Below are 27,836 nucleotides of genomic sequence, written 5' to 3' on the forward strand. Positions count from 1 at the left end.
AAAGATTGTCATTATGGAACAGCTTACTCGACAAACACTGAACGAACCTTTATGGCATTTGTCCGTTTTTCAAATTGTTTCAACTTTTTTTTTTTTTTTTTTTAAGAAATATGGAGCAGCTTGCCTACCGAACGAACCTTTTTGACATTTGTTCTGTTTTCAAGATTATTTTTTTTCATTATTTTTTTTTTTTTAAGAAACATGGAGCAGCCTACCTGACAAACAACGAACAAACTTTTTGCTATGCAAGAAATGAAAAAACAAAGTGAACAAATTTGTAGAAAGAAAAGTCATAAAGGTTTGTTCAGTGCATGTAAGGTAGGGTGCTCCATTATTTAAAACATCGAATATCATATTGATGTTTTTTGGTGGTAGAACGGATTATTTATATTTACATTCTTTTCAATCGGGAACTTTGTTTTGAATGGCGTCAGTTTCACATGACAACCATGGTGCCGGAACGGCACCATGGATGACCATGTGTCTGGTGGTCTGTTAAGTCTTGGCACATTTTAACTCTTAGAATTGGGTTCTCATAAATCCCTTGCATTACCAATTTTTAAAATTTCTGTGGCTAATATTACCTAATAAATAGATGAGGCTTATTATTATACATATGAAGGTATTAATTATAATAATTTTGAAGCATATGGCATCATAGTCATATGATGCCATATGCTTATGCCATATGATGCTTTTTAATGCCAAAAAATATTTAAGCAAAATGTTAAGTTTGGTATTTTTGGGAGGTTACTTTGCGATGATTTCGGGGCTCAACGTCCCCGCGGCCTGGTCCCCGACCAGGCCTCCTTGCCTCCAGGGAGGGCGCCATTGGCGGCTTCCTGTTGCTAGCTGCCTAGGTAGCTCAATATTTACCTTGCTACACCAAGCTCTTTGAGTCACTGAAAGCCTACTGGAGACCAGAGGTCAAAACCTACCACCCCTACCTCGCAGGCACAGAGAGCTAGGAATGCTAGATTACTCTAACCAAGAAAATAGTCACTGGAAAGGTAGAGCAAGACAAAACAGACAACAGCAAGTTAAATTTACTAGATCCTAGTCCCATAAGTCATAGGCCTTTTGGGTCGGTTCCCATGACTTAAGATGAAGTTGGTCAGTCCTTCCCCCTTTTCTTGGGGCCAGAACTTTGGGGCCCGGTATCGCTCCTGGATGTGTGCCTGGTTATTGCTGGTTGGTTTGCCTCGGGTGTAGTTGAGGTGACTTTGTCCCTTCAGTGGGTGTTCCCAGTCCTACAGGTCCACTTAGTGGACCTTTAGGACTGTTCAATATATACGGACCTATAGTACCATACAATATCGATCATTCAGGTTTGAACACCTTCATACCCTGTTCAACCTTTCACATGACCACCTTGGCTCAAGTGTGCCTGGTTTTACAGGCTGGAGCTTGGATGATATCCCTAGACCACAAGAATGCTTAGTGGCATGGGACCATTTCCTAACCACAAAACTCGCTAAGTTTTGTGTTTTCATCAGGCTTTCTGCTTCAAGGTTCTTTTAGTTTGAATCTGACTCTCCATGTCTTTACCAGGTTGGCATATGATTGTGGCCTGGCTGCATGCTTTAGGGATTTGTGTATTGGCCTACCTTGACTGGCTGGTTTGAGCTCCCAGTCGGTCTGTGTGTCAGATGGCCAGGGCTCTGGTTTTATCCCATGTCGCCAAGTTCAGGTTCCTGGTGGATATCCCAGTTGGTTCCATTCCAGGTTTGGACTTGGCTGTCCCTCGCTTGGGACTCTTGGCTGGCTTCTTTGTCCCTGCCTTTGGTGGTTTTACACTGTATGCACCTTCATTGGCGGGTATTGAATCGGCCCTGGGTGACTCGCCAGTTAGTAGAGCAGTTGTTCTGGTTTCGTCTGTTTCTTTGCTTTCGGGACCAGCGGGTTCAGACCCTGTTTGCCATTCATCGGCTCTTGTCTCACTAGCTTCATCTTCAGGCTTGTCACCATTCAGTTGTGGTACCATCCTCTTCTGTCACTCAATGTGTTCATGAACGCTTCAGCTCTGGGTTCGTCCTTCGTGACCAGTGCTCACCAGGCTTCTTAAGGTCGGTGGTCTGGCCCGTTCCTTCATCTGCTCTGTTACAGTACATGAATTTGCAACGGTGTGGCATACTTTGAGAAGGATTTGACTTCCTCTAGGCTCCTTGCTCTGGTTCCACTCCAATAGGTCCTCTGTGGTTTGTTTCCTAAACTGAAGGTAGGGTGTACTTCACTGGTTTGACCTTGTCCTCTGCCATATGCATCTGCCATTTGTACTCTGAGCAGGTGGCTGGTTTGTTATTGTCCCACCTGCTTCTTTTCTTGCGATGGTAGTACCAGATAGCATGGTGCTTATTTTGCCACTATCTGTCTCATCTTCATTTTTCGTTTTTGGCCAAAGCTGTCCTGTCTTTTTTGTCTTGGGTGGTTCTAAATTGGTATCTCATTCCTAATACTGTTGCCTCTTATTGTATGGTGTTGGCAAAATCATTGTGGCTCTTCTTTAACTTCGACTCTACCTCAGTGCCATTCCACAAGTTGTCTCGTGCATTTTTTCATATACAGCCAGTTCATGCTTCTCATGAGCTGTCCTGCTCTCTTGACCAAGTGTTGATCCTTGTTTTACAGTTACCCTTCAGCTTGTGATATATTTCTCGAGCTCTCTTTATTCGCTCTTGTCTCCGGCTGAAGGGTTGGAAGCTTCAGACTCTTCTCTGGAAGTTGGGGGTTTGTTCCTTTGGCCCTGGTGGCTGGTTTGTTCTTTTTCAGTCATCTTCTTTTCTGGTAAAGAATTAGTTGGCTAACTTTCAGAGGTATTCATTGGCAATTGATGCTTGCTTGGTCTGGTGGGGGGTTTCATCATTTGTTGTGTTCAATTCTTGCTCTTCACTGCTACCTGTGGATCACTGGTTTATGCCTTGGTGGGTGTATGCCTTGTTGATTGACCTGTTTCCTTGGTTTCCCCTTTTCCAAGGCTCGTACTTTCCAGGTTGTCTGCAGTTACATAAAACCTAGCCAACCTACGGTCTTCCCTCGGGGCCCATAATGTTTTCAAGTATGCTGTATTGCTGCAGTTTTCCCCAACATATTCTGGGTTCATATTCGGGGTAGGGGATTTTGGCGTTCTAACAGGGTTCTGGCAGCCTAGTAATGTATTTGGTCAGTGTCATTGGTCCCAGTTGATTATTTGTTGCCTTGTGCTGAGTCTCCTGGCTTGGATTTTTTATTCTAGTGCGTGTCGCCTTTTCTCCCTGGTAAGTATCATATTTTATTCTGTGGCTAGTTAGCCAGAGAACAGTCAGGGAGCCAGTGGAGGTTTCCCACTGGCTTCCTGAAGCACTAATGAAACTCAGCATTGAATGTAATGAAATGTCGTTCTGGATGAGCCCCAATGGGTCCCTCACTTCCTCTCTACAAGGTTAGTAAGTTTTTCTGTGGGCTGTGCATCAATTTCAGAACTGAGTACAGAAGATGGCTGCATGCAAAAGCTGGGACAGTTGGTGGTGGGATTCGGTACTATGAGTTTTACACTAATTTTGAATGTTACTCTTGTTATGTGAATTGTTTGTGGAATCGTATGGCAATTTGAAGGCTTAGTTCTCCAGTTGTCTATTTAGTTTCACTGACTTTCTGAATGCTTTCCCCAGTGTGATGGCAAATTGTCACTCACTCTTTGCACTCCTGTAAGGGGGGCCCAAGTTTTGATTGGTCCCCTGGTAAACAAAACAGAACTCTTGCATTTCATGTGTCGCATTTGCCTAGAGCAATCTTAGTTAGATAACTTTAGGGAGTCATTGAGGCTCCTCCAGAAAGAAGCATTTCATATATTCAATGCTGTTTTTTTTTCTGTTGTGTATAAGTATGTCTGTTTTAGACTTGTGGAGCAGCCTAATGATTATGCTTAGAAATGTACATTTCATATAAACTCAAAACCATGTTTTAATATAAAAATATGTCCAATGAAACATGATTAGTTTTGCTGAGTTACAGACATTGCCTCATTATTTTCTGATATGAGTTTATTCTTAATGTTTCAAAATACTTTAAAGTTTCTTTAATTTTGCATGGAACATTTTGTGGCACTTTTTGTCAACTGTTCTTTGATTAGTGGTATCAATTAAAACTGCATCTAGTAGTGCAGTTGTTGGCACAGTCAGGTCAACCACAAAAGTATGTTTTATTTCTCTTGATACCTTCATTCACCTAACAGTAAATTTGGTACCCAGGAGTTAAGCAACTGTTGTGGGATGTGTCTAGGGAAGGGTCAATAGTTGGCCTAGGGGGACCTTGATAAGCCTAAACAGGCTTCCTGTTCCTGGCTGTGGGAAACCATTCAAGTGAGACACCACCATTTAGTGTATAGATAAGATCTGATATACTCATTTAAAGTAATAGAGTATTGATTTGCACATAGTCACATTAATGTGATGTATACAAGGAGAAAATCAGTTGAAGCTTTTTGCCTGGGGGTATCCAGTGCATAGTTTCAAATCTGCCTCATGGTTCCTACTGATTTTTCAAAAGTATTGATTGTTAGTTAAATAGAATTTTAAACCTTCCTAGAAGTTAGCAAGATCTCTCTCAAACTTCAGAAGGGAATATTTCTAAATTATTAGTTTTTATCATTAAGGTCTGTGGTACGCTCGACAGTCTCGGGAACGGCAAGAGAAAGATGAGCGCTACTTACCATCTATCTCTATGAATGCTAGCCAAGTCAGAGATGTAGGTCGTATGTTGGACTCCTTTGATGGTGGAAATAATTCTACCAAAAATGTCTCAAGCTTGGAAGGTGCATGTTCGACCGCACTTCCCTCGGATGATCTGGGACAGGAATGGGATCATCGTATATCATTTATTATGAAACAAGAATTTGATGAAGGTAAGATATAAGTTTTAAGATTCAAGGTAATTTGATAGTGGGTTATGACAGTTGGCTGTGTTAAGGGCACCTCAAGGTAATGGTTATGACAGTTGGCCATGTCAAGGGCACCTCAATATAGTGGTTATGACAGTTGGCCGTGTCAAGGGCACCTCAATATAGTGGTTATGACAGTTGGCCGTGTCAAGGGCACCTCAATATAGTGGTTATGACAGTTGGCCGTGTCAAGGGCACCTCAATATAGTGGTTATGACAGTTGGCCGTGTCAAGGGCACCTCAATATAGTGGTCATGACAGTTGGCCGTGTCAAGGGCACCTCAAGGTAATGGTTATGACAGTTGGCCGTGTCAAGGGCACCTCAAGGTAATGGTTATGACAGTTGGCCGTGTCAAGGGCACCTCAATATAGTGGTTATGACAGTTGGCCGTGTCAAGGGCACCTCAATATAGTGGTTATGACAGTTGGCCGTGTCAAGGGCACCTCAAGGTAATGGTTATGACAGTTGGCCGTGTCAAGGGCACCTCAATATAGTGGTTATGACAGTTGGCCGTGTCAAGGGCACCTCAATATAGTGGTTATGACAGTTGGCCGTGTCAAGGGCACCTCAAGGTAATGGTTATGACAGTTGGCCATGTCATGGGTACGTCAGAGAAGCAGTAATGGTTATGACTTTTGGCTGTTATAGTTACCTCAGAGAATGCTAAGCACTTCCATATATTTCCTTCATACTTGACATTTTGGTACTTAACCACCGTGCTGCGCCGAGTTTATTGTGAAATTCCCCCTGTGCGCATGAAATAAAGTGTTCCCAAAAAATTCCTTTTTCTTCGTAAAATGATAAATTCCCTTCCCTGAACATGTCTATGTAAAAATAAATACCAAATTCCACATACTTTGGCTGTGGGGGACGTGGACAAGGTCCACTGTGACGTCATCAGGGCCTGGTCGCCCATGCATGAATCGCCCAGACACGGTCGCACGGTCCATTCAAGCACCGGGTGTTGCCACAAATATATTTTAAATTATTTGTTCTATGTATTTCCAATGCGGTTTTATTTGTTTTTTTATCGTATATGATGCATATTTGTGTCCTTTACAATATGTATACAGTAGAACGTTCATAATGTTCTATGGAACTGTGATACATGTGTCAGTAATGTGTCCACAATAAATGTTTATTGTTGCAATATTGCTTGTTAAAAATTCACTAAAATTACAATATGTACAGTTTCACACACTTTACACAGTAACACACTGTATTACACACTCAGTACTTCGGAAGTGAGTACTGTAATAATCAACGAAGTAGTCCAAGGTGCACAGCACAACTTTGCTCTCGTTGCACCAGGTACAGATAAATTTTTGCTTCCTGTTTCTTCATTCTGTGTGCTTGCAAATAACACACTCGCGTACACCCTTGGCTTTGGTACTTGTAGGTTGTATGTAGCCAAGCTTGTAAAGCATAAGGTAGTTTTGAAAAGATTATAGGAAAAGATCAATTTGTAAGGTAGTCTTGAAAAGATCGCTTTGTATGGTTCCAGGAAGAGATTCAGCTTGCCTCAAAGAGTGCCCATCAGTCAGGAAGAGATTCAGGTATTCTTTAAAAATATCTATGGAAAATACCACCAGGAAAGCCGCTAACACTGTTCAGCTATGCTACTTGTATCGGATGCATCATCACTGAACGCAGAAAACGCTTAGAGCTACAACTGGGTACGCTCGCTGAATCGTCCTCATAGGTGCTGTGTCGCTTGCATCCGACCTTTGTGTTAGGTCCTTATTGTGCCTAGCTTCACCAATATTATGACCCTTATGTTCTTCAAACAATAAGGTTTGAATTTTACCGACAGAGCGTTATCTCTCAACACCACGTTGGACATTTGTTTGGGAGCCAGAGGCGCGTGCGCCACCCATGGTTGCTCATTCAGTACTTACCCAGCCAGCAGGCCTAGGGCATTCTGGGAATTTTTTCTAAGATGGCTGACTCTCACTGACACACATTTAGAATAGGTACGGAAAAATCAAAGAGTTTCCTTGGTTGGCGCAGTTTTCCTCCGACCGAGAATACTTGGTTGGTGCAGTTAAGTGGTTAATGGTGTAACTGGGAAGAGAGTTGTAATGTGAAAAAGAAGTGAATGTAGAGTAAACAAATCCCTGTAATTAGGCTGAGCTAAAAAAATCAAAACTTTCTCTTGGTAGATGACACAGGTGGTGAGAACAGTGGTGAAGGGTTTGAAGGCGAGATCGACCACTTCTCCAACCCAGATGCATGGATACACGACACAACACAAAAACGTAAAGGTATATCAGGTATGCGCCATAGTTATAAGCAAACATTGGTCATTATTTGTCTTTTAAATTCTACTTTAAATAAATAATTGAAGCATTGCAGTATCACCTATTAATTTAGTTTATTTCTTGTGTGTGTTTTTCCAATATTTAAAGGAATGTGTTATTCAGAATTTCTGGGGGTGCCCCTTGGGGTTCCCTGAAGCTGTCTTGTTGATATGGCTCCCAACTTCATGGTCACATCAGTTGTGGAGTTCTGTTTAGCCTACTGGGGACCAGAGCCAGAACCTGGTCCCAATAGACCACTGCTGGGTTCAAAGAGACCAAAACCTCAAACTGCCAAACAAAGTTTCCCAAATAATTGAATCTCTCAAAACTAGCAGCTCATCAGCACTAACCCAGTCCCCCTGCAGCCCGTCTTCATAAACAAAGGCCAAAGTCCATTCCATGCACCCACCAAACCCCGTTTATGACTGGAAAACGGTTTACACATGACTCGACTGATGAAGTTCGAACAATTCTCGAACAAGTACTTCGCTGATGACTTTTGTTCGAAACACAACGCTCTAAATGCTTCACACACTTTAAGCAGAGTGGTAGATGGTTGGAACAAGTTAGGTGAGAAGGTGGTGGAGGCCAAGACCATCAGTAGTTTCAAAGCGTTATATGACAAAGAGTGCTGGGAAGACGGGACACCATGAACGTAGCTCTCATCCTGTAACTACACTTAGGTAATTACACTTGGGTAATTACACATACTACAAATACAAATAATCGCCAGCAGAGCCTAAACACCTAACCTAACGCCATCTAATTAATTATTTTATCCTAAACACCTAACCTAACGCTGCCATCTGGTTTTCGACTTGTGTCCAGGGAGCAGGTCTTGTTGGTTTTCCAGAAGGGGTAGGGCCTCGCCTGATTTTGGTCGAGGTGGGTCATTTGTGGTGCTGGCAGCTGCATCTGACTTGTTTCCTCCAGCTTTTCCTTCGGCTGGTAGGCACCGTGCTCACTTTGTTTGAAGGGCTGGCTCTCGTGGTTCGCATGGTTCATAGAAGGCTGGCTCTATTTGCCTGCGCTTGGTCCTGAGTTGGTCCCATGATTTGTGGGCATTTTCAGGTCGTCTCAAGTGGTCTGTGGTGGCTTTGGGAGGTCCTTTCTTCTTTGGGGTGGAGGGGGTCTGATGGGGAAGGCTTCTTCTCCTTCTCTCCATTGAGTCATCTTGGAGTGGGTGTATATAGGCATGGTCGAAATGACCTCGTCTCTTCGGTGGGTTTTTCGTCTTTTTCCAATCCCAAAACAAGATTGTCCGGATCTTCGGTACATTCTGGATTTGCTTCATCTGAACCGGTTGATTCCTTGACCCTCTTTTCGGATGATTACATTGTCCTAGATCCGTCGCTTACTCGAGCCTGGCGTTTGGATGATTTCCCTGGACCTTAACCCTTAAATGGCACAAAACATTCATACCTGTACTGTATATGATTGGACCTAACATCAGTTTCTTAAACTTGCACAAATATTTTCCAATTTTTTGTGCATAATCAACTAGCAAATGTTCCAACTTTGTATAAATGATCACCAACATAACTTGAAAGACAAGAAAATATAAAATATTTTAAAAATTGAATATTGAAAAACTTAAGATTTTCAAATCGGATTAAAAAATATAAAATATCATCAATTGTTCATTTGGTGTTATTATTCTCTCAGAATATCATATGATTTTCATTTTCATCAAATTAGAATACAGGTTTTCAGTATTGTTTACTGTAAAAAAAAATCGTCAATATGGCCTTTGAAATATGCGGCAAATTTGACAAAAAAATTGATAACTCCAAATGTTTAGGGTTTATGAAAAATTCATTTTATAGGGATTGTCGAAGTGTGCAGCGTGCACACTATATGTAAAAATGGTGAGAATCGGTCAGAATCTTGATTTTTTTATCTGACTCAAAGTTGAAATTCTAGTTTTAGATATACTGTAATTGAAGTTGAAGTTATCAACAATGAATAAGGTAGTTCTAATTCATTAATTTACTTGTATGCCTTAATAAACATTGTTTGCATTCGTAATCGAATATGTGAAAGTTGTAGGTCAATGTGTGTTCAAATGAAGTCGAGACAAAATACCCTCCACCCTAAAAAAAAAATGGATAATTATAATAATTTAGGGGATATATTTAGCCTATGTGTTTTATAGATGTAGATTTAAACAAATGAGATGACATATTAAAGATGTTGATGTTATCAAATGTTGATGTTGCAGAGGGTGATCAAGAGAAGAGGCCTCGGGGGGAAACCTTGGCTCGAAGACTGGACAATATTGGTGAATCAGACTTTAAACAAGCCTATATGGCAAATGTTCATGGAAATCAGGTTAGTAAAGTTTATTTTATGTAACTTCATTTTGTGTGTTTGTAGGTTGAACAATTGAAGGTTGTAGGTTGAACACTTGGCTTTGTTCACACATAGAATCACTGCATTTTCACTGTAGCACGCTAAATGGTGGTCACTCACTGTAGCACGCTAAGTGGTGGTCACTCTCACTGTAGCACGCTAAGTGGTGGTCACTCTCACTGTAGCACGCTAAGTGGTGGTCACTCTCACTGTAGCACACTAAGTGGTGGTCACTCTCACTGTAGCACGCTAAGTGGTGGTCACTCTCACTGTAGCACGCTAAGTGGTGGTCACTCTCACTGTAGCACGCTAAGTGGTGGTCACACTCACTGTAGCACGCTAAGTGGTGGTCACTCTCACTGTAGCACGCTAAGTGGTGGTCACTCTCACTGTAGCACGCTAAGTGGTGGTCACTCTCACTGTAGCACGCTAAGTGGTGGTCACTCTCACTGTAGCACGCTAAGTGGTGGTCACTCTCACTGTAGCACGCTAAGTGGTGGTCACTCTCACTGTAGCACGCTAAGTGGTGGTCACTCTCACTGTAGCACGCTAAGTGGTGGTCACTCTCACTGTAGCACGCTAAGTGGTGGTCACTCTCACTGTAGCACGCTAAGTGGTGGTCACTCTCACTGTAGCACGCTAAGTGGTGGTCACTCTCACTGTAGCACGCTAAGTGGTGGTCACTCTCACTGTAGCACGCTAAGTGGTGGTCACTCTCACTGTAGCACACTATGGAGTTGAAGGCTGGGTGGGGTGAGGTCATGGAGGGGGAAGGCTGGGCGGGGTGAGGTCATGGAAGTGAAGGCTGGGTGGTGCAATTACCTAAGTGTAGTTACAGGATGAGAGCTACGCACATGGTGTCCTGTCTCCCCAGCACACTTTGTCATATAACGCTTTGAAATTACTGACAGTTTTGACCACCACCACCACCTCACCTAACTTGTTCCAACCATCTACCACTCTGTTTGCATAAGTGAATTTTTCTTGTATTTCTCCGGCAGCTTTGTTTCGTTAGTTTAAATCTTTGACCTCTTGTTCTTGAAGTTCCAGGAATACTTCCCTATCAATTTTATCGATTCTTGTCACTATTTTGTACGTAGTGATCATATCGCCTCTTTTTCTTCTATCTTCTAGTTTTTTTGCATATTTAACGCATCAAACCTCTCCTCGTAGCTCTTGTCATTCAGTTCTGGGAGCCACTTAGTGGTATCTCTTTGCACCTTCTCCAGTTTGTTGATGTGCTGCTTGTTACCTAGCTAGTTCGCACAGCTCGTGTATCAATGGACAGTGATAAAAAATAGTCTAGGATAAGTTCACTATCTTTAAAAGTAATACACCAGAGTGCCCCTATGTAAGACAAACAAGTATAATTAAAAAGATCAGGATAAATAAACATGTACATATAAAATATATATAATAACAAATAATTCAAAAATATATGCAAGTTCTCGATATAACAAATAAGTATTCACTTCAATATCACTAGAGAATAAGATGGCTTATAAATACATGGAAAAATAGTCTCACCAGAGTAATTAATCTACCCCATGGAACAATAAAACAGTACATAAACTTATCGTGACACAATGTTCCCAGACTGAATGTCTCCTCACTACTGACTAGCTCATGGCGCACAGCCCACAACCCCCCCTTCCCCCTTTCTCCTAGACAGAGGAGATGTCAAACGAGTACTATATTTTACCCAAATAAATAAATGAGAAAAGTAATTGTGCCAATACAGACATAAACTAGAATAAAATATATTTTGCAACATGCAAATGACATTACTAAAAGTACAAGAAGTTTATCAAAGTTAAATAATAATAGCATGAATATTATAAGAGGTGACATCTGGCAATTCAACAAGTGAACACGTACATATTCTTGATCCAAAAGCTGACCAGACATAGAAAGGTATTAAACAGGTGAACATAGCATGCCTGCTCCTTCCCCCAACTGTGTTGCCAAGTCCAACTCAATACTCAAAAAAAAAAAAAAACATACACATATATATGAACAAATTATATTCCACAATTTATCTTACCTGAAATATTAAGAGTATCCATAACTAGGGATACGTAACACTTCTTAGGATATGGGCACCATACAACAGCTGCATATTCCAGCTTTGGTCTAACAAAAGTCGTGAACATTTTCTTTAGTATTTCACCATCCATGTATGTATTTAAAAGCAATTCTAAAATTAGAAAGTGTAGCATACGCTCCTCGCACAATGCTCTTAATGAGGTCCTCAGGTGACAGTTTTCTATCTAGAACCACCCCTAGATCTCTTTCTTTGTCAGAATTCTTTAAAGATTTCTTACATAATTTATAGGTTGTGTGGGGGTCTATGTTCTCCAATTCCACATTCCATAACATGGCATTTATTCATATTAATTTCCATTTGCGAAGTGGTGCTCCATATACTTATTTTGTCCAGGTCTTCTTGAAGGGCATGACAATCATCTAAGTTTCTTATCTTCCCTATCATCATATCATCATCAGCAAACTTGTTCATATAATTCTGTATTCCATCTGGTAGATCGTTTATGTAGACAATGAACATTACCAGTGCAAGAACTGAACCCTGTGGTAACTCCACATGTGACATCAATCCAATCCGATACATTGCCTCTGATTACGGCCTTCGTTTTTCTATCAGTTAGGAAATTTTTCATCCATGTTAGAAGCTTACCTGTCACCCCCTCTATATGTTACATTTTTCAGAACAACCTCTTATGTGGATTTCTGTCAAAAGCCTTTTTTAAGTCCAGATAGATGTTCTTTCCTGTAAAATTTCTGTGGCTCGATCATAGAAACTAAGTAAATTCATTACACTGAATTTTCCAGATCGAAAACCATACTGTCTGTCTGATGTTGTATCGTTTTTCTCCAGGTGTTTTACCATTAAGTTTTAATTATTTTTTCCAATATTTGGACTATTACACTTGTCATTGACACAGATGTATAATTGAGGGGTTCTTCCCCTTCCCTGCTGCCACTTTTGTAGATTGGAACTATGTTAGCCTTTTTCCACTCATCAGCTACAACTCCTGTACACAGGGATGCCTTAAAAATCAGTTGAAGTGGAATGCTGAGCTCAGGTGCACAGTCTCTCAGAACCCATGGTGAAACTCCATCTGGACCAACTGCTTTATTCTTACTTAGCTCCCTGAGCGTTTTTTCCACTATCTCTAGACACCCCTCTGATGTTCTCTAGAATTCTTATTGTCTGGTTCTTCTGAAAATTTAATTTTTTACAAACACACTTTGGAACGTTTCGTTTAATGTTTCACACATTTCCTTTTCATTTTCTGTTATCCTGTTTCCCATTTTTAACCTCTGAATATTATCCTTTACCTGCAAATTGTTGTTTATGAATTTATAGAATAGACCTGGTTCTGTTTTACATTTGTCCGCAATCCTTTTTCTAAAATTTCTTTCTGCCTCTCTCCTCGCTGCCGTGTAGTTGTTTCTCGCATCTTTGTATTGCTGATATGTTTGGGGGTTTGGCCTTTTCCTATATTGATTCCATTTTTATGATTTTTGTCTCTGGCCCTCTCACAATTTCTGTTGAACCAATCCTGTTTCCTAGTCCTGCATCTCTGCTTTGGTATAAATTTTTTTGTGCCTTTATCATATATTTCACAAATCTTGACATCTCATTTACTTCGTGTCCTAATAGCAAATCTTTCCAGTCAAATTCCTTAAAGAAATGTTCGAGCTCCCCATAATGACTCCTCCTGAAATCAGGTTTTTCAACTGCTTCAACCTCATTTTCTTCCTGATTATAATGCGTTGCATACTTATTCCCAAAAAGACATGGTCACTTTTACCCAAGGGAAGAGGGCACTGAAATGTCAAATATCTCTTCCTCTTTCCTGGTAAATATAAAATTCCTAATTAGGTCATGGAGTTCCTGGTCTAATTCCTAAAGTGTGGGTCATAGAGGTGAAGGCTGGGTGGGTTGAGGTCAGGGAGGTGATGGTGGGATGGGGTGAGGTCAGGAAGGTGATGGTGAGGTGGGTTGAGATGAGGGAGGTGATGGTGGGATGGGGTGAGGTCAGGAAGGTGATGGTGAGGTGGGTTGAGGTCAGGAAGGTGATGGTGGGTTGAGGTCAGGAAGGTGATGGTGGGTTGAGGTCAGGAAGGTGATGGTGAGGTGGGTTGAGGTCAGGAAGGTGATGGTGAGGTTTGTTGAGGTCAGGAAGGTGATGGTGAGGTGGGTTGAGGTCAGGAAGGTGATGGTGGGGTGGGTTGAGGTGAGGGACCAGAAGGGAAGAATGTGAGAAACAGGGTTATGGTAATATAATGTTAATTTAGCAAGTTGGGGTTCCTAGTATGAAATCTGTCTTGATTATGTTCAGTGCTGTTGTGGTGCAATATGGAGGAATTGAATAAGTGGAGGAATGAGAGAATTTTCATAGTGCTGAAGTGTTGGGAAATGGTGCCACCTTTGTGTATGTGAACATTATGTGTAAGGCACTTATCTCTTGATAAGGAAGAATACTGCAAATTTCAGAGTGATAAATGTGATAAATAACTCATGCACATGTTAATTTAATTTTGTATTTTCTGGGGGGAGCCCCTTCGGCTCCCTGAGCTTACTAGGCTGATTTGCTAATGTCAGAATTTGGCATCAGTCATGTGTATGGGGTTCTGTGGGACCACGAGCCAGAACCTGGCCCCCTCAGAGAGGCATGGGGAGCAATGACCTATAGAAACCCCCGTGTGGTTGGAAGCATTCTATGTCTGCCTTCGACCGGGTCAGACACCCAGAAAGGTAAGCAGCCCAAAACAAACCCCTATTCTGGTGAAATTATTGCTACCAAAAGCCGAACAAGTGGATAGAACTCCCCTGAAAGAAACAAGCAAACAATCGTGACGTCACATGTTGCCGCGCTGCTGTCTGTGCAGCTCCCCCTCCCCGGGAGGGGGCAGGGAGAGCCCTGGACCCCTCACGCCGGCTATCCACCCGTCAGTTCTAAGACGGATGCTAAAGGCTGAGGTTGTGTGCTCTGGCTCCGGTGGTTGTTTCAGCACTGTACCTAGTGTGTAATTACCCAAGTGTAGTTACAGGATGAGAGTTACGCTCGTGGTGTCCGATCTTCCCAGCACTCTTTGTCATATAACGCTTTGAAACTACTGACGATCTTGGCCTCCACTACCTTCTCACCTAACTTGTTCCAACCGTTTACCACTCTGTTTGCGAAAGTGAATTTTCTTATATTTCTTCGGCATCTGTGTTTAGCTAGTTTAAATCTATGACCTCTTGTTCTTAAAGTTCGTGGTGACTCTTCTAGGTGGTGAGTGAGCCGGGAGTGATTCTCCAGTACTCGGGCTGCATGCGCCTAGGGTTTCCTTCCCTAGGTGCCCTGTAACTATTGCCCTTGGGGCTTGGGGCCACCTTCCACAAGTTCCTTGGGCTCTGCCCCTGCTTGGCTGTTTACTGTTTGGTTTTTGGCCGCCCTTTGTGTGCTAGGGTGTTCTGTCTCCCTTGTTGCCCTTGGGGTAGGGGGGAGTTTGCACTGGTAGGGGCACAGGGTACTGCGCAGCTTGTTTTCACCAATCATAGCTGCCGGCTCTGTTCTGCCTGGGTGCTTTGTCCTCTTGCGGGGTTTTCTTTTTCTTTTTGTTTGTTTGCCTGGTGGGGGGTCTGCCTTGGTTCTTTTCCCCTGTGTACTGAGTACTCTTTTCTCTTCCGGTGGTTTCCCCTGCTAGGTCCCCGTGAGTGTACACGTCCCGGGGGTTCAGTTCTTAGAATGTTGTTGGTATTTGTGAGCGCCGGTTAGCAGTACCCTGCCTGGGATTACCTGGGCGTGAGTCCCTGTGGGTAAATGCTCGGGACCCTGGGAAATTCCTAGGGGGTACGTGGGTTTGATAGATGTGGCCCTGGAGTCCCCATCCCCCCTCACTTTGTGCGAGTTCGAGGGTTGCTCTGTCCCCTTGTCTCAGGGTGACTCATTGTTTTGCCTCCGTTTGCTCTCTGTGGGGTCAGCGGCGGCACCGACCTGGAGCCCTGCGAGTTTGTTGCTTGTTTGTGGCTCGATTACCCAGTCTTATGTTGATTATGCCGGTGCAGGCAGCACGGGCGTTGCAAGTTTTCAGTGGTGCAACGCATTAGGTCGTTTGCTCTCCGGGAGCCCCGGGGCCGCCCCGTTTTTGTTGGTGTGACAGGCCTTAGGGGTGTTGGATGCTTTGGTTTTGTTCCTTCTGCACCCCCTTGTCTTTTCAAATTTGTGAGAACCAGTGAGATGCTGGGAAGCACCATGTGGTTTTGCTTGTTAATAGAGGTGAAGCTTGTCAATAGAGACGAATTTGCCACAAGTGGCTCGCTCGTTACTCGAAATGCTCGTAGATAGAGCCGCTCGTAAATCGAGGTGCCACTCTACATGTTTTTGGGAGTCGGCCCCTCCCTGGGATCGGTTCCTCGTCCCTTGGATCCATTGGGTCTGTCCTGTTGGTGGGTACGTTTCTCCACCCTTCATCTTGGGATGGGCCTTCACAGTCATGTTTCCCTCTTCTCGGGGTTCTTTATGACTTTTGGTCTCGGGTGCGACTTTGTCTTCTGTGCCTTCGTGCTTCACGTTTGCTTCTTTGTTCTGGAAGGATCGGGAAGGTTTTGTTTCTTCCCGTATTCTTGGACCGTCTGTCGTCTTCCGCAACTTTCTGGGGCTTGCTGGTCCTTCTCAAAGCTTTTCGTTTTTTGGTCCTGTTTCGTTCTTTCGTGTTTGTCTCTTTCTTTCTGTGCAGTGCGTGCTCTGTCCTGTGCTGCACAGGGTTGCCAGATTGGGCTCCTTGTTGCCCAACTGGGCTACAAGGATAGGCTCCTTTGTAGCCCAACAGGGAAGCTGTGCTATGTTTCTTTTCGCTCCTTCCTCCTCTTTTCGACTACGGTTGGCGGCTGCCCTGTGTACTCTCATATGGGATTCGGTCGTTAACAACAATGTTTTGTCTCTTTCCTAGTCACATTCGTGGTTTCTTTCTTCAGCTCGCGACTTCTGGCGACCCGCGTCTGGAATCCCTGCTGCGCTTGCGGTTGTTTGTTTTGATACGGGCGGTGTGCACGTGTACTGGTGTTTTGCGTCCCTTTTTTCTTGGGTGCTTTACCTCTTACTCTTCTCCATTCTCCAGTTCATGCCCGGTAGCTCCTGGTTGTGTTCTGGATTGCTGCTATGGGGCGGGGGCGGGGTTTTCCCTGCGTATGAGTGTGGGGCTTCTCCGTCGCCTCTGCCTTCTTCCACTGGCAGTGCTCCCAGAATCTTCTCGGCTATGTTGTGTCATGACACGTTTGTGCCTCCGTTCTGCAGGTGAGTTTATGCGGTCTGGCTTCTCTTTGGCCATGCACTGGTTAGTGATTTTTGGATACGAATATACGAACATCGGAACATAGGTGACTGCAGCAGGCCTAATGGGCCATACGAGGCAGCTCCTATTTGTAACCATCCTGTCACACTCTTATGCATGTCCAGCCCATCACACTCTTATGCATGTCCAGCCCATGCTTGAGTCCAGATAGGGGCCCTACCTCCACCAGGTTACGAGATACAATGGTGGGTGTATATGTTATGGAGTAAGTGTTCCTGTCTGGATGTTTTGAGGTGACCTTTTGCTGCAGTTTTCATGCTGTGGATGCGTGTTGGGGATTGGTTGTGGATTTTTGTTTGGTCCTTCTGTGCTTCTTCCTGAGGCCTTACTTGTTCAGCTGGGTTCATGGTTGCAAAGGGGATCAATGGCTCCATCTTTTATGGTCTTATCTGGGTCACTCTTTCCTTGCACATCTTGCAGTGCCTGGCTTAGACCTTCCATATACTGTATATTGGATTATCTTTACGGTACTTACCTAGCTGTACTTTCCTAGTTGTGTTGTGGGAGTTGGGTTCTGGGTTTTTGGTCCTGCTTCTCACCTGTCGTTCGCTCATGTGCAGGTTCCTGGGCCTGCTGGGCTCTTATCATATCTGCACTTGAAGCTGTGTGTGGTGTCGTCCTCTACCACATCGCTTCCTCATGCGTTCTGCTCGTCTCCTACTCTGACACTGCAATACTTCTTTCCCATGTCTCTTTGGCTCGTTTGGGCTCTCATTTCACCAGTGTCCCCTGGTGCGTGCGCCCCTGGGGTCCTGTAGTCGGTCTTTTTCTACCTTATCGCTTCCTTTGGGATTCTTCGATGTAGTGATCATGTCCTTGTAGCTCGTACTCCTTGGTTCGGGTACTGGTCTGTTGGCGTACCTTTGTACCTTTTGGCTCTCCTATTGCCAGGTTTCGGTTCCTGGTTACCTGGCTTACCTAGCCTGTTGGCGTTAACGCGTCGGGTAAAGATTGTCGGAAACTGGAGATAAAAAAACCAGGAGATCGGAGACTGTCGTCTCCGATCTCCTGGTGAGCTCGCAGGAGTTGGGATGTTTTCTGTATGGCAGATGTTCCATCTCCTCCTTTGCCGGCTTGGGTTTCTGGCTTTGCTGGCTCCGTGGTCGCACCCGAGATCTTCCCGCGGCTCTGCCTCTTCCTAGGCTCGATTGGCCCATGGCAGGACCAGTTCGGTTCTACCTCGAGTCTCTCGCCTTCTGTTGGTGGTCGGGTGGCTTCGTTGATGGTGTCCCACCTGCGTGCTTCTTCTTGGCGGCAGTGTGGGGTTTTTGGCGGTCCTTCTTTTTCCTTCTGTCCCTTCTTCGGTAGCTGCGTTTGTTGGCATGGCCTTGTCCTTTTCTTGTGGAGGTTTGGGGCCGTCATCTTGCTCCATACTGTCGCCTCGTATCGTGCGGCGATGGCGGCGCCACTTCGGTTTGCTTTCGGTTTTGATGTTAATTCTGCGCCATTTCGCAAGCTGTTTCGTGCATTGTTTCACCTCCGGCCTGCTCTTGCGCGGCCTGAGCCGTCCTGGTCATTGGATGGAGTGCTCTTTAATTTCTTCTCCTCGGTTTGTTGTGGCCTCTTTGGTTCAGGTTTGTTCTCCAAGATTCCTTTTCTGTTAGCATAGACCTCTGGGGGTCGGGTTGGGGAGCTTCATGCTCTCCTCCGGCACAGGAGTTTCTGCTCTTTCGGTCTTCGTAATGGTATTGTTCGTCTGCAGCTTCTTCGTGATGGTATTGTTCGTCAACCTTCTTTTCTGGTGAAGATTGAGACTGCTGCTTTCCGGAGGAGTCCTTGGGTTGTTGATTCTTGGTTCGTTGGGCCGGGGATGCATCACGTTTAGAATTAAGGTGGCGGCTCTTCACCGTTACTTGCGCGCCTCGGCCTCTGTGTCCGGGGACGTGCTTTGGGTTGATCCGGTTTCCCTTTCTTCCCTGTTCGCAGGTTTGGGTCTTCCAGGTCATCCGCAGAGTTCTTACGGCTAGCCAGCCTGCAGTCTATCCCCGTGCCCATGATGATTGTGCGTTCACTGCGCTTGCTGCTGTCTTTGACACCATGTCCTGGGCTGACATTCGAGCACGGGGCTTTTGGCGGTCATTCAGGTTCCTGGCTGCTCGTTACCTCGTGCACGTCCCTAGGCCTAATCGGGCCTGTGTCGTTTTGGGTCGACAGTTGCAGCCGGTTGTCTCTACTTTGTGTTGAGTGAGCAACGACCGCCTCCCGGGTAAGTCCCTATGTTCTTCCTCTGTGGGTAGTTAGCTCCGGGGAGCCAAAGGGGCTCCCCCCAGAAAACCAGCGTTGAATGTAATGAAACGCCATTTACTGAGTGAGACCCAGAGGCTCCCTGGCATCCCTCCCTTCCCCCAGTCGGCATTACATTTTTTTCGTGTATTTTGACATCCAGCCTCAGAACTGACGAATGGATACCCAGCGTGAGGGGTCTGGGGCTCCCCTTCTCACTCTCGGGGAGGGGGAGCTGCGCAGACAGCAGCGTGGTGCGGTGACATGTGACGTCATGATTGTTTGCTTGTTTCTTTTAGGGGAGTTCTATCCACTTGTTCGGCTTTTGGTAGCAATAATTTCACCAGAATAGGGGTTTGTTTTGGGATGCTTACCTTTCTGGGTGCCTGATCCGATCAATGGCAGACATAGAATGCTTCCAACCACACAGGGGTTCCTATAGCCCAGTGCTCCCCATGCCTCTCTGAGGGGGGCCAGGTTCTGGCTCGTGATCCCCGGTAGGCCCACAGAACTCCATACACATGACTGATGCCGAAGTCTGACATTAGCATATCAGCCTAGTAAGCTCCTGGAGCCTCTGGGTCTCACCCAGAAAATTATGATTCATTTCATTCAACGCTGGTTTTTTAATTCCATATTTATTAGCTATGTTTTCAGCATATAATTACTTGTCAGTTGCACCCATGTGCTATTTACCTAATTGGAGCTTGCTCTGACTGTCTGTATAAATCCTGATCATAAAAATCTTAATTCCAGTTGCGGGACTCTGGTGGTCTAGGGGCACTAAAAGGAGATCAATTGGGGCTGATACGAAGAGAAGACATTGATAAGAGACTTTTTGAGGATATGGTAGAGCAACAAAATAGTAAAGTGTAAGAATTTTTCTGGTGAAATATTTTGTTTAGCATTTTGTGATACACAGTACATTCATTTGTATTGTTCCTCTGCTTTTGTATATATCAGTGTATTAAGCACAGTTTACTTCATATTCCTCTTGGGAGTTGCTTTGGCTTTTGTATACACTATTTAAAAAACATATTTATATTATGTATATATATTTTTATCCAGGTATCAGCAGATGTTGGAGGTGCGTAAAAGATTGCCATCATACAAGATGAGAGATGAAATTCTTGATAAAATTGGATCAAATCAAGTTGTAGTGCTTAGCGGTGAAACAGGTGAGTCATTCAAGATATAACTATATGAATTAAGACAGAAAAGAGCATGTAAAGTTGTTCAAGATTGATAGTATAGTATAATATTATTCTTAGAAAGGAGTGCATTATGCTTGTTTGAGATTTTAACATGACCCATGATAAATTGACCAGTGCTTTTCAGAATGGTCATCAGCAATGCCTTCATCACTATATTCTCATTAGCCATTTTAAATATATTGTGCTTTACGTGTACTTGTTTAATGCTGTATTATTGAGCTATCACACTCGGCTCCTCACAAAGGTTAGATTCCTCAGAGTTCATTCAACATGATCTTGAGGTTATCTTGAGATGATTTCGGGGCTTAGCGTCCCCGCGGCTCGGTCCTCAACCAGGCCTCCTTTTTGTTACACATCCCCCAGGAAGCAGCCTGTAGCAGCTCCCTGGTACCTATTTACTGCTAGGTAACAGGGGCATCAGGGTGAAAGAAACATTTTGCCCATTTGTCTCCGCCTCCACCGGGGATCGAACCCAGAACTTCAGGACTACGAATCCGAAGCATTGTCCACTCAGCTGTCAGGCGCCTATCATGATCATGGCAGTCATGGCACGTCCTCAATCTCTACTGGTATTGTAGGGAGCTTTTAAGTATCCCTACCCTGTTGGGCTTCAGGGTGATGGTGCTAGGATGTCCTTTGAGAATATAAAATTTACCCAAAATGAATAAAATCCACGAGGGCTGTGATGAGGGTTCGAACTTATGTCCAGGATGATCCCAGACATGTCTTAATCGACTGAGCCACGACATGGTAAAAGAATTGCAATTGGAGTGTATTGAAGTAAGGGCGAAGAGGTAGAATAGCTTGTTGACAGAGCCCGAGTGCATTGGAAATTGTGTAATACTCCGGTTTGTGTCTCGGAGAGACTACAGGATCCGTGTGAGAGCAGTAGCAATCCCGGTTGCAATTCTTTTACCATGTCGTGGTAAAGAATCCAGAAGAAGATCCCTCTTCTGAATCCACTCTTGCCTTGTACGAATTTAAGGGTTGTTCATCGCCTGTGCCACCTGGTGACGTTTATACTTTCTGCCTCTGCTATGCTGCTTGTTGGGTTGGTGATACCTTTAGCTCCGAGTCATGTGGGACTTAGTCCTCCCAAGTTCATAGGTATAAAGTGGCAGCCGCTTTGCATCTCAAGGTTTCTGTTTTGCAGTGGACCAGGTTGTGTGCCTGATTGAATGACCCAGAACTGCCCCGTTTGATGTTTAGGGACACACATTTAGGGATGTTCGTCACCATCAACAATGGTTATTGTTCCGTCCACACTTATGAAAAAGTGGAAAACTAAGGAGAGCAAATGAATAGAAATTAATTCCAAGAACTAATGTCCTAATGGATTTTAGTAAGACTGTGTTATCATGAAATAAGAGTCAAATTCACTTTCACAAATTGGGGGGTACGAGCGCTAAGATACGATTACGTCCTAGCACCAATAATCTGATGCTAGTTCTTCATCAGTATGAAATGTAAATATTAAATCATATTACAGTACATACACATAGGTAATTAAGATATGAAATGATATCAGTAAATAATGTGTGACAAATATAAATGATTAATAAAATGTGATCTTAATGGAAGATCATTCATGTAACTAAATATTAGTATTCTACTGAGAATTATAAATTACTATAAATATAGTAGATTTATAGACTACTGTACTATAAATATAGTAGTGCAGATTGGAACGGGAACGTTGTTCCCTCTATAGGTGAAGAAAACGAATCGCGGAACAACTTGTCACACCTAATCTCAAGAACGGCGAAGAAGGTTAGGTAGAGAAATAGAAACAATTGAACTAAAGCTACAGGAATCCTACAAAACCCAGGAGAGGCAAAGAGAGCAAAAGGCCATCAGTGAAATAGAGAGAAATCCAAAATATTTTTTTCTCCTATGCAAAATCAAGATAAAAAACCACATCTAGTATCGGGCCCCTGCGAAAGGGAGATGGAACTTTCACAGATGACAACAAAGAAATGAGCGAAATCCTGAGGAATCGGTACGACTTTGTTTTCAGCGAGCCACTAAACACACTGAAGATTGATAACCCAAAGGAATTTTCATGGATATGATACCAACATCAAATCATATATCAGATGTCACCCTATCCCCACTGGATTTTGAAGATGCCATAGACAGTACACCTATGCACTCTGCACCAGGCCCTGACTCTTGGAACTCCATATTCATCAAGAACTGTAAAAAAACACTATTCTTCACATTCTTTGAAGACAAAGCCTAGAAAATGTACTGGCATTATTCCTGACATGCTACAAACAGCAGGGATAGCACCACTCCATAAAGGAGGAAATAAGGCAGAGGCAAAAAATTACAGACCGATAGCATTAACATCACACATCATAAAAATCTTTGAGAGAGTGCTAAGAAGTAAGATCACAGAATACATGGAATCACAGCATCTTCATAACCCCGGACAACATGGTTTCAGAACAGGCACTCTTGCCTGTCGCAGTTGCTGGACCATTATGACATGACACTAGATGCCATGGAAGACAAACAGAACGCTTATGCAATTTACACAGATTTCGCAAGAGCCTTTGACAAATGTGACCATGGTGTTATTGCACATAAAATGCGTTCAAAAGGAATTACCGCAAAAATAGGCAGATGGATCTACAAATTCCTGACTAATAGAACCCAATGTGTAATAGTCGACAAAATCAAATCTGGTCCATCAACCGTGAAGAGCTCAGTCCCCCAGGGTACTGTGCTTGCTCCAGTACTTTTTCTCATCCTCATATCGGACATAGACAAGGACACAACCCGTAGCACCGTATCATCCTTTGCAGATGATGCTAGGATTTTTATGAGAGTAGACAACATAGAGGACAGGCAAACCTCTAATCAGATGTCAATCAAGTCTTTCTATGGGCTACAGAAAATAATATGGTGTTTAACGAAGATAAGTTCCAGGTCACGCACTACGGAAAAAAGGAAAATATAAAAATGGAAACCACGTACAAAACACAGTCAAATCATAACATAGAACGAAAGGGTAATGTAAAGGATCTGGGTGTGCTCATGTCAGAAGACCTTACCTTTAAAGAACACAATAAAGTAGCCATCACAACTGCAAGAAAAATGACAGGTTGGATAACAAGAATCTTTCACACCAGAGATGCTATACTGATGATGATACTTTTCAAGATGCTAGTGCTCTCTAGAGTGGAATACTGTTGCACAATGACAGCCCCTTTCAAAGCTGGAGAAATTATTGACTTGGAGAGCGTGTAGAGATCATTTAGTGCTAGAATCCACTAGGTAAAGCATCTAAACTATTGGGACCAACTAAAGAGCCTAAATCTGTATTCTCTTGAGCGCAGGCGGGAGAGATACATAATAATTTACACATGGAAAATAGTAGAGGAGTTGGTCCCAAACCTGCACACAAAAATAACATCACATGAGACCAGAAGACATGGCAGAATGTGCAAAATACCCCCATTGAAAAGCAGAGGTGCAACAGGTACTCTGAGAGAGAGCTCTATCAACATCAGAGGACTGAGGCTGTTCAACACGCTTCCACTACACATAAGGGGCATAACTGGCCAACCCCTTACAGTGTTCAGGAGAGAACTTGACAAACACCTCCAAAGGATACCTGATTAACCAGGCTGTGAGCAGCCGCATCCAACAGCCTGGTTGACCAGTCCAGCAATGAGGATGCCTGGTCGACGACTGGGCCGCGGAGTCGCTAAGCCCTGGAATCGCCTCAAGGTAACCTCAAGGTAGGGTAGGGCCAGCTTAGCTGTTCAGTTGGATTGGTTGTAAACGTGTGGGGCAGTCACGACGTCACGCTTGCTGTAAGACGCTGTCCGAGCACGCACATGGAATGGAAAGTCATTCTTCCTCTCGCTGCTACAACTCCAACTGAAATCAGTTAGAATGTAAAAAATACCGAAGCCAGAGTTAATATACCACTATTTCTGATTGAAAGGCGGGAGCATGGGCAAAATTTAAACTAACTCTGATGATAGTGTTATCGCGTAATTTGACGATGAACAACCTACACGTAATTGTTAAAAGTGCACCAATCAACAAACATCAGTAGGAAATTGAAACATTACGCTTGTTGAAACTTGTGTTGAATGTAAATGGAGACACCCTCGAACTCTGGCACCCGCTGCTGCAAGGATGACGTAAATATGAGTCGATGTAGAGGAGCTCCTCAACACGGTAACTTTGGCAATATGGACGCCACGCTTCTCGCTGGCTTCTCCCTCCCTTTTCCTCAGGTTGCACATGCGTGTTGCTCTCAGTAGGAACCTCAAGTGTAAATTAATTCATGTATTTTGAAGTTAATTAGGGAAAGAAGGGCGTATGACGAATATTTACGTCACAAATAAATGTATTATGTTGTAATATAATCTCTCGCAGTGTAAATCTGTTTGTCAAGACTGCGTAAATAAGTGAGAGGAATATTAAGTGGAATTATTTTACATTTTAATAATTTCCACTGGAGTTGTTAATCTAACTAATTAAGTGAATTCCAGTAAGCAGTAATATGCTAGGTAAATAAACTCATTAATAAGCAATTATCCTTAGTAAAGGAAAGTAATTAACTGGACTCTGTTTAGATCCAACAACCAGGATCCAACAACCAGGATGTGATAACCAACAAAATGTGGAGATATTTTCTGTGGCTAGCTGGCGCCACCACACAGTAGGAAAGATTTGGCAGAATATTGCGCAGTATGAAAATATTACTATGGTTAATTCTACAAGTTAGTAATTTTAGTAACTACTTGTTATTAATATAAATGGGTTTGTATTAAAATACAAAATGATGAATGAAAGCTGTTGGTTATTTCCAACATCTATCCCGCTGAAGCTTCTTGGTCTTCCCAGACGGCCCTTTCCTTTGAGGTTTTTCTCCTGAACTCTGCTTTCCCTTCCCGGGCATAGATGAGTGCTCTGCCCTGGGGCTTTGGCTGTGGTTCCTTAGGTTCAGGCGGAGTCGAATGAACCTTTTGGATGTCGTTTGACCCTTTATGGGCCCTCGGCAAAGGGTCTGTTGTTGCAGGGGGTTGGAGTTTTCTTATCCTCCTTCCCTGTATGAGTTTGAACTAGGCATGGCACACCCCACCCCCTCCCACCAGGGTGCATTTCCATGTGCCTTTGGGCACTTCGGCCTCGTCTTTCCGAAGGTTTCCTTCCTTTTGTGTCCTCCCCCCGGAGGCTTCGGAGCCCCTTGGTGCTTACCTCCTGCGTGACCCAGTCTACGCATTGGTTGTCGATCCAGCCTCTTGCATTTGGTTCTTCCTCTTCTTATTGAGTGCATTACGAGGTTCTGGAGTTATCCTGGTTAGTGGACTGTCCGTTGTTTCTCCCTTGGGGCTTGGCACGGGTTTTGCCATACTCACACATTTGATTGGCGGGAAGTGTCTACTGTGTAGGTTTTCTGGGGGCCCTTTGGAATCCCTCAATGCGTGTCTCTTCGCTCCTTCCCTTTCCTATGACGTGGGTCTTGTGCAGCTGAATGAACATGACTTGACCATCTGAGCATCTTGCTCACAAAGTAGCTCATCATATTCATTGAACACCAAATTGTAATTGCTTATGTAATAAATTTCTTGATTTTGAAGTACTACACAGTATGTCTTTTCTCATACGATCCTTGCAAAGAATTGTATATGGTAAATTTTTATGAGAGGAGTTGGTGAATGCATTTATGCATTAAACCGGGAGTTGACAATACTTGGATGGTCTCTATGTAACATAAATTATTTAAATATGTAAAATTATTATATACCAAAACATATTTGCAGTGAAATTCACAACCTTTTATTTTATTTGAATTTAGGGTGTGGTAAAACTACTCAAGTTGCTCAGTTTATTTTGGAAGAAGCCATTACTGATGGCCAAGGATCTACGTGCCGCATTGTCTGTACACAGCCTAGACGTATTTCTGCTATTTCTGTTTCACAACGTGTAGCTGATGAGCGTGGAGAAAAGCTAGGGAAGAGTGTTGGTTACCAGATTCGTTTGGAAGCGTAAGTAACAATCACATGCACATACTCTTCTGCAATACATGCTGTCCTTGTGTCAACAAACACAGTACAGGTAAGTATTTTTTTTTCTGAGAGGAGCCCCTTATCTCATATCTATGTAATTGTCACTATTTACAGGGTAGAACATTCATGATGTTCCAAAGAACTGTGATATGTCACTAGTATGTCCAGTAAAAATATTTGTCACAATATTACTTGTTCAATATTAAATTTAAACACTATTTACACTGTCATACTCTATATTACACATTCAGTACTTCATGAGTGTGTGAAAATCACTGAAGCAATCCATTTAACACAAGGCAACTTTGCATTCAATGCACCAGGTGTACACAGATATTCACTTCTTATCTCTTTGTTCTGTGTGCTCATAAACACACATACACCTTTTGCAGGTTTTCATGAACTTGGTATGTAATCAATCTTATGAAGTGCAAGGGCATCTTTGCAAACTAATCTGTTGGGAGCTGCTTCAGATATTGTTGGTGCACAAACCTTTGTCACAACACTACCTTCCTGGCCAAGATTGGTGGTCTCTTGCCTGATTTCACCAAATATATGTTGCAACAGTTCAGCACTGTTATGTCCACAAGGTGGAAAACAAATTCTTGGTCCACTTTACCCTTTTCTGAACGTAGGGAGGCCTACGAAGCAAGAGCGGAAGACATTTGGAAACACAGATTTGTAAACTTCATTCTGGAGACATTCATGTATCAACATGTCAAGCAGGCCACAAGAATGAGGGAAGGGGGTGTTCCGTCAATACTGGATCTAATATTCACCAGGAAAGAAGAAATTTGACATCCAGTACCTTCCTTCCTTAGGAAAGAGTGATCATGGCCTGTTGGAAATTAAATTTGATGGGTGGGTGGTCAGCGTGGGTGGGTGGTCAGTGTGGGTGGGTGGGTAGCAGGATGGGTGGTCAGTGTGGGTGGGTGGGTAGCAGGATGGGTGGTCAGTGTGGGTGGGTGGGTAGCAGGATGGGTGGTCAGTGTGGGTGGGTGGGTAGCAGGATGGGTGGTCAGTGTGGGTGGGTGGGTAGCAGGATGGGTGGTCAGTGTGGGTGGGTGGGTAGCAATGGGCGGGGGGGGGGGGCGTGAGTGGACCAGCTTCTGGCTAGGACAATGCAGGAGCTGGTCACCTCATGTCCTTCCCCATGACTTGTTTATGTGGACAATGAACATTACTGGTGCAAGAACTGAACCCTCCACTACTAATGCTCCTCCAGTCAGATGTTTCAGTGCTTTTATATGAACCCTGCAGTTGCTTGTATTTCTTTGCTTACTTTCTAGATGCTTTCTTGGTATGGATACTGATTATACCCAGTTTCCTTTACCTCTGTGAGGTGGCCAGGTTCGGACTCTTGTCCCTGGTAGGCCATACAGGATCACTATGGCTGATGTGACTCAGTATGGAAATGCCATCTCAACA

The 27,836-nt window shown here is 43.6% G+C and overlaps 1 protein-coding gene across 4 annotated transcripts in view; it reads left to right on the forward strand.

Moving 5' to 3' along the window:
• The window catches only part of LOC123763883 (ATP-dependent DNA/RNA helicase DHX36), a 78,348-nt gene that overhangs the window by 12,337 nt on the left and 38,175 nt on the right, over nucleotides 1–27,836 (forward strand). For 2 of the 4 annotated variants that reach the window (XM_069330081.1, XM_069330079.1), the window contains exons 4-9: nucleotides 4,631–4,879; nucleotides 7,079–7,180; nucleotides 9,438–9,547; nucleotides 19,916–20,031; nucleotides 20,228–20,337; nucleotides 26,198–26,387. In XM_069330081.1, the coding sequence (XP_069186182.1) occupies nucleotides 4,631–4,879; nucleotides 7,079–7,180; nucleotides 9,438–9,547; nucleotides 19,916–20,031; nucleotides 20,228–20,337; nucleotides 26,198–26,387 (877 nt within the window). Of the gene's footprint in view, nucleotides 1–4,630; nucleotides 4,880–7,078; nucleotides 7,190–9,437; nucleotides 9,548–19,915; nucleotides 20,032–20,227; nucleotides 20,338–26,197; nucleotides 26,388–27,836 lie in introns of all 4 variants that reach the window. The other 2 variants (XM_069330080.1, XM_069330078.1) reach the window with 1 other exon arrangement.

This window comes from Procambarus clarkii, chromosome 23 (genome assembly GCF_040958095.1).
Source record: "Procambarus clarkii isolate CNS0578487 chromosome 23, FALCON_Pclarkii_2.0, whole genome shotgun sequence".
NCBI classification, from domain to species: Eukaryota; Metazoa; Arthropoda; class Malacostraca; order Decapoda; family Cambaridae; genus Procambarus; species Procambarus clarkii.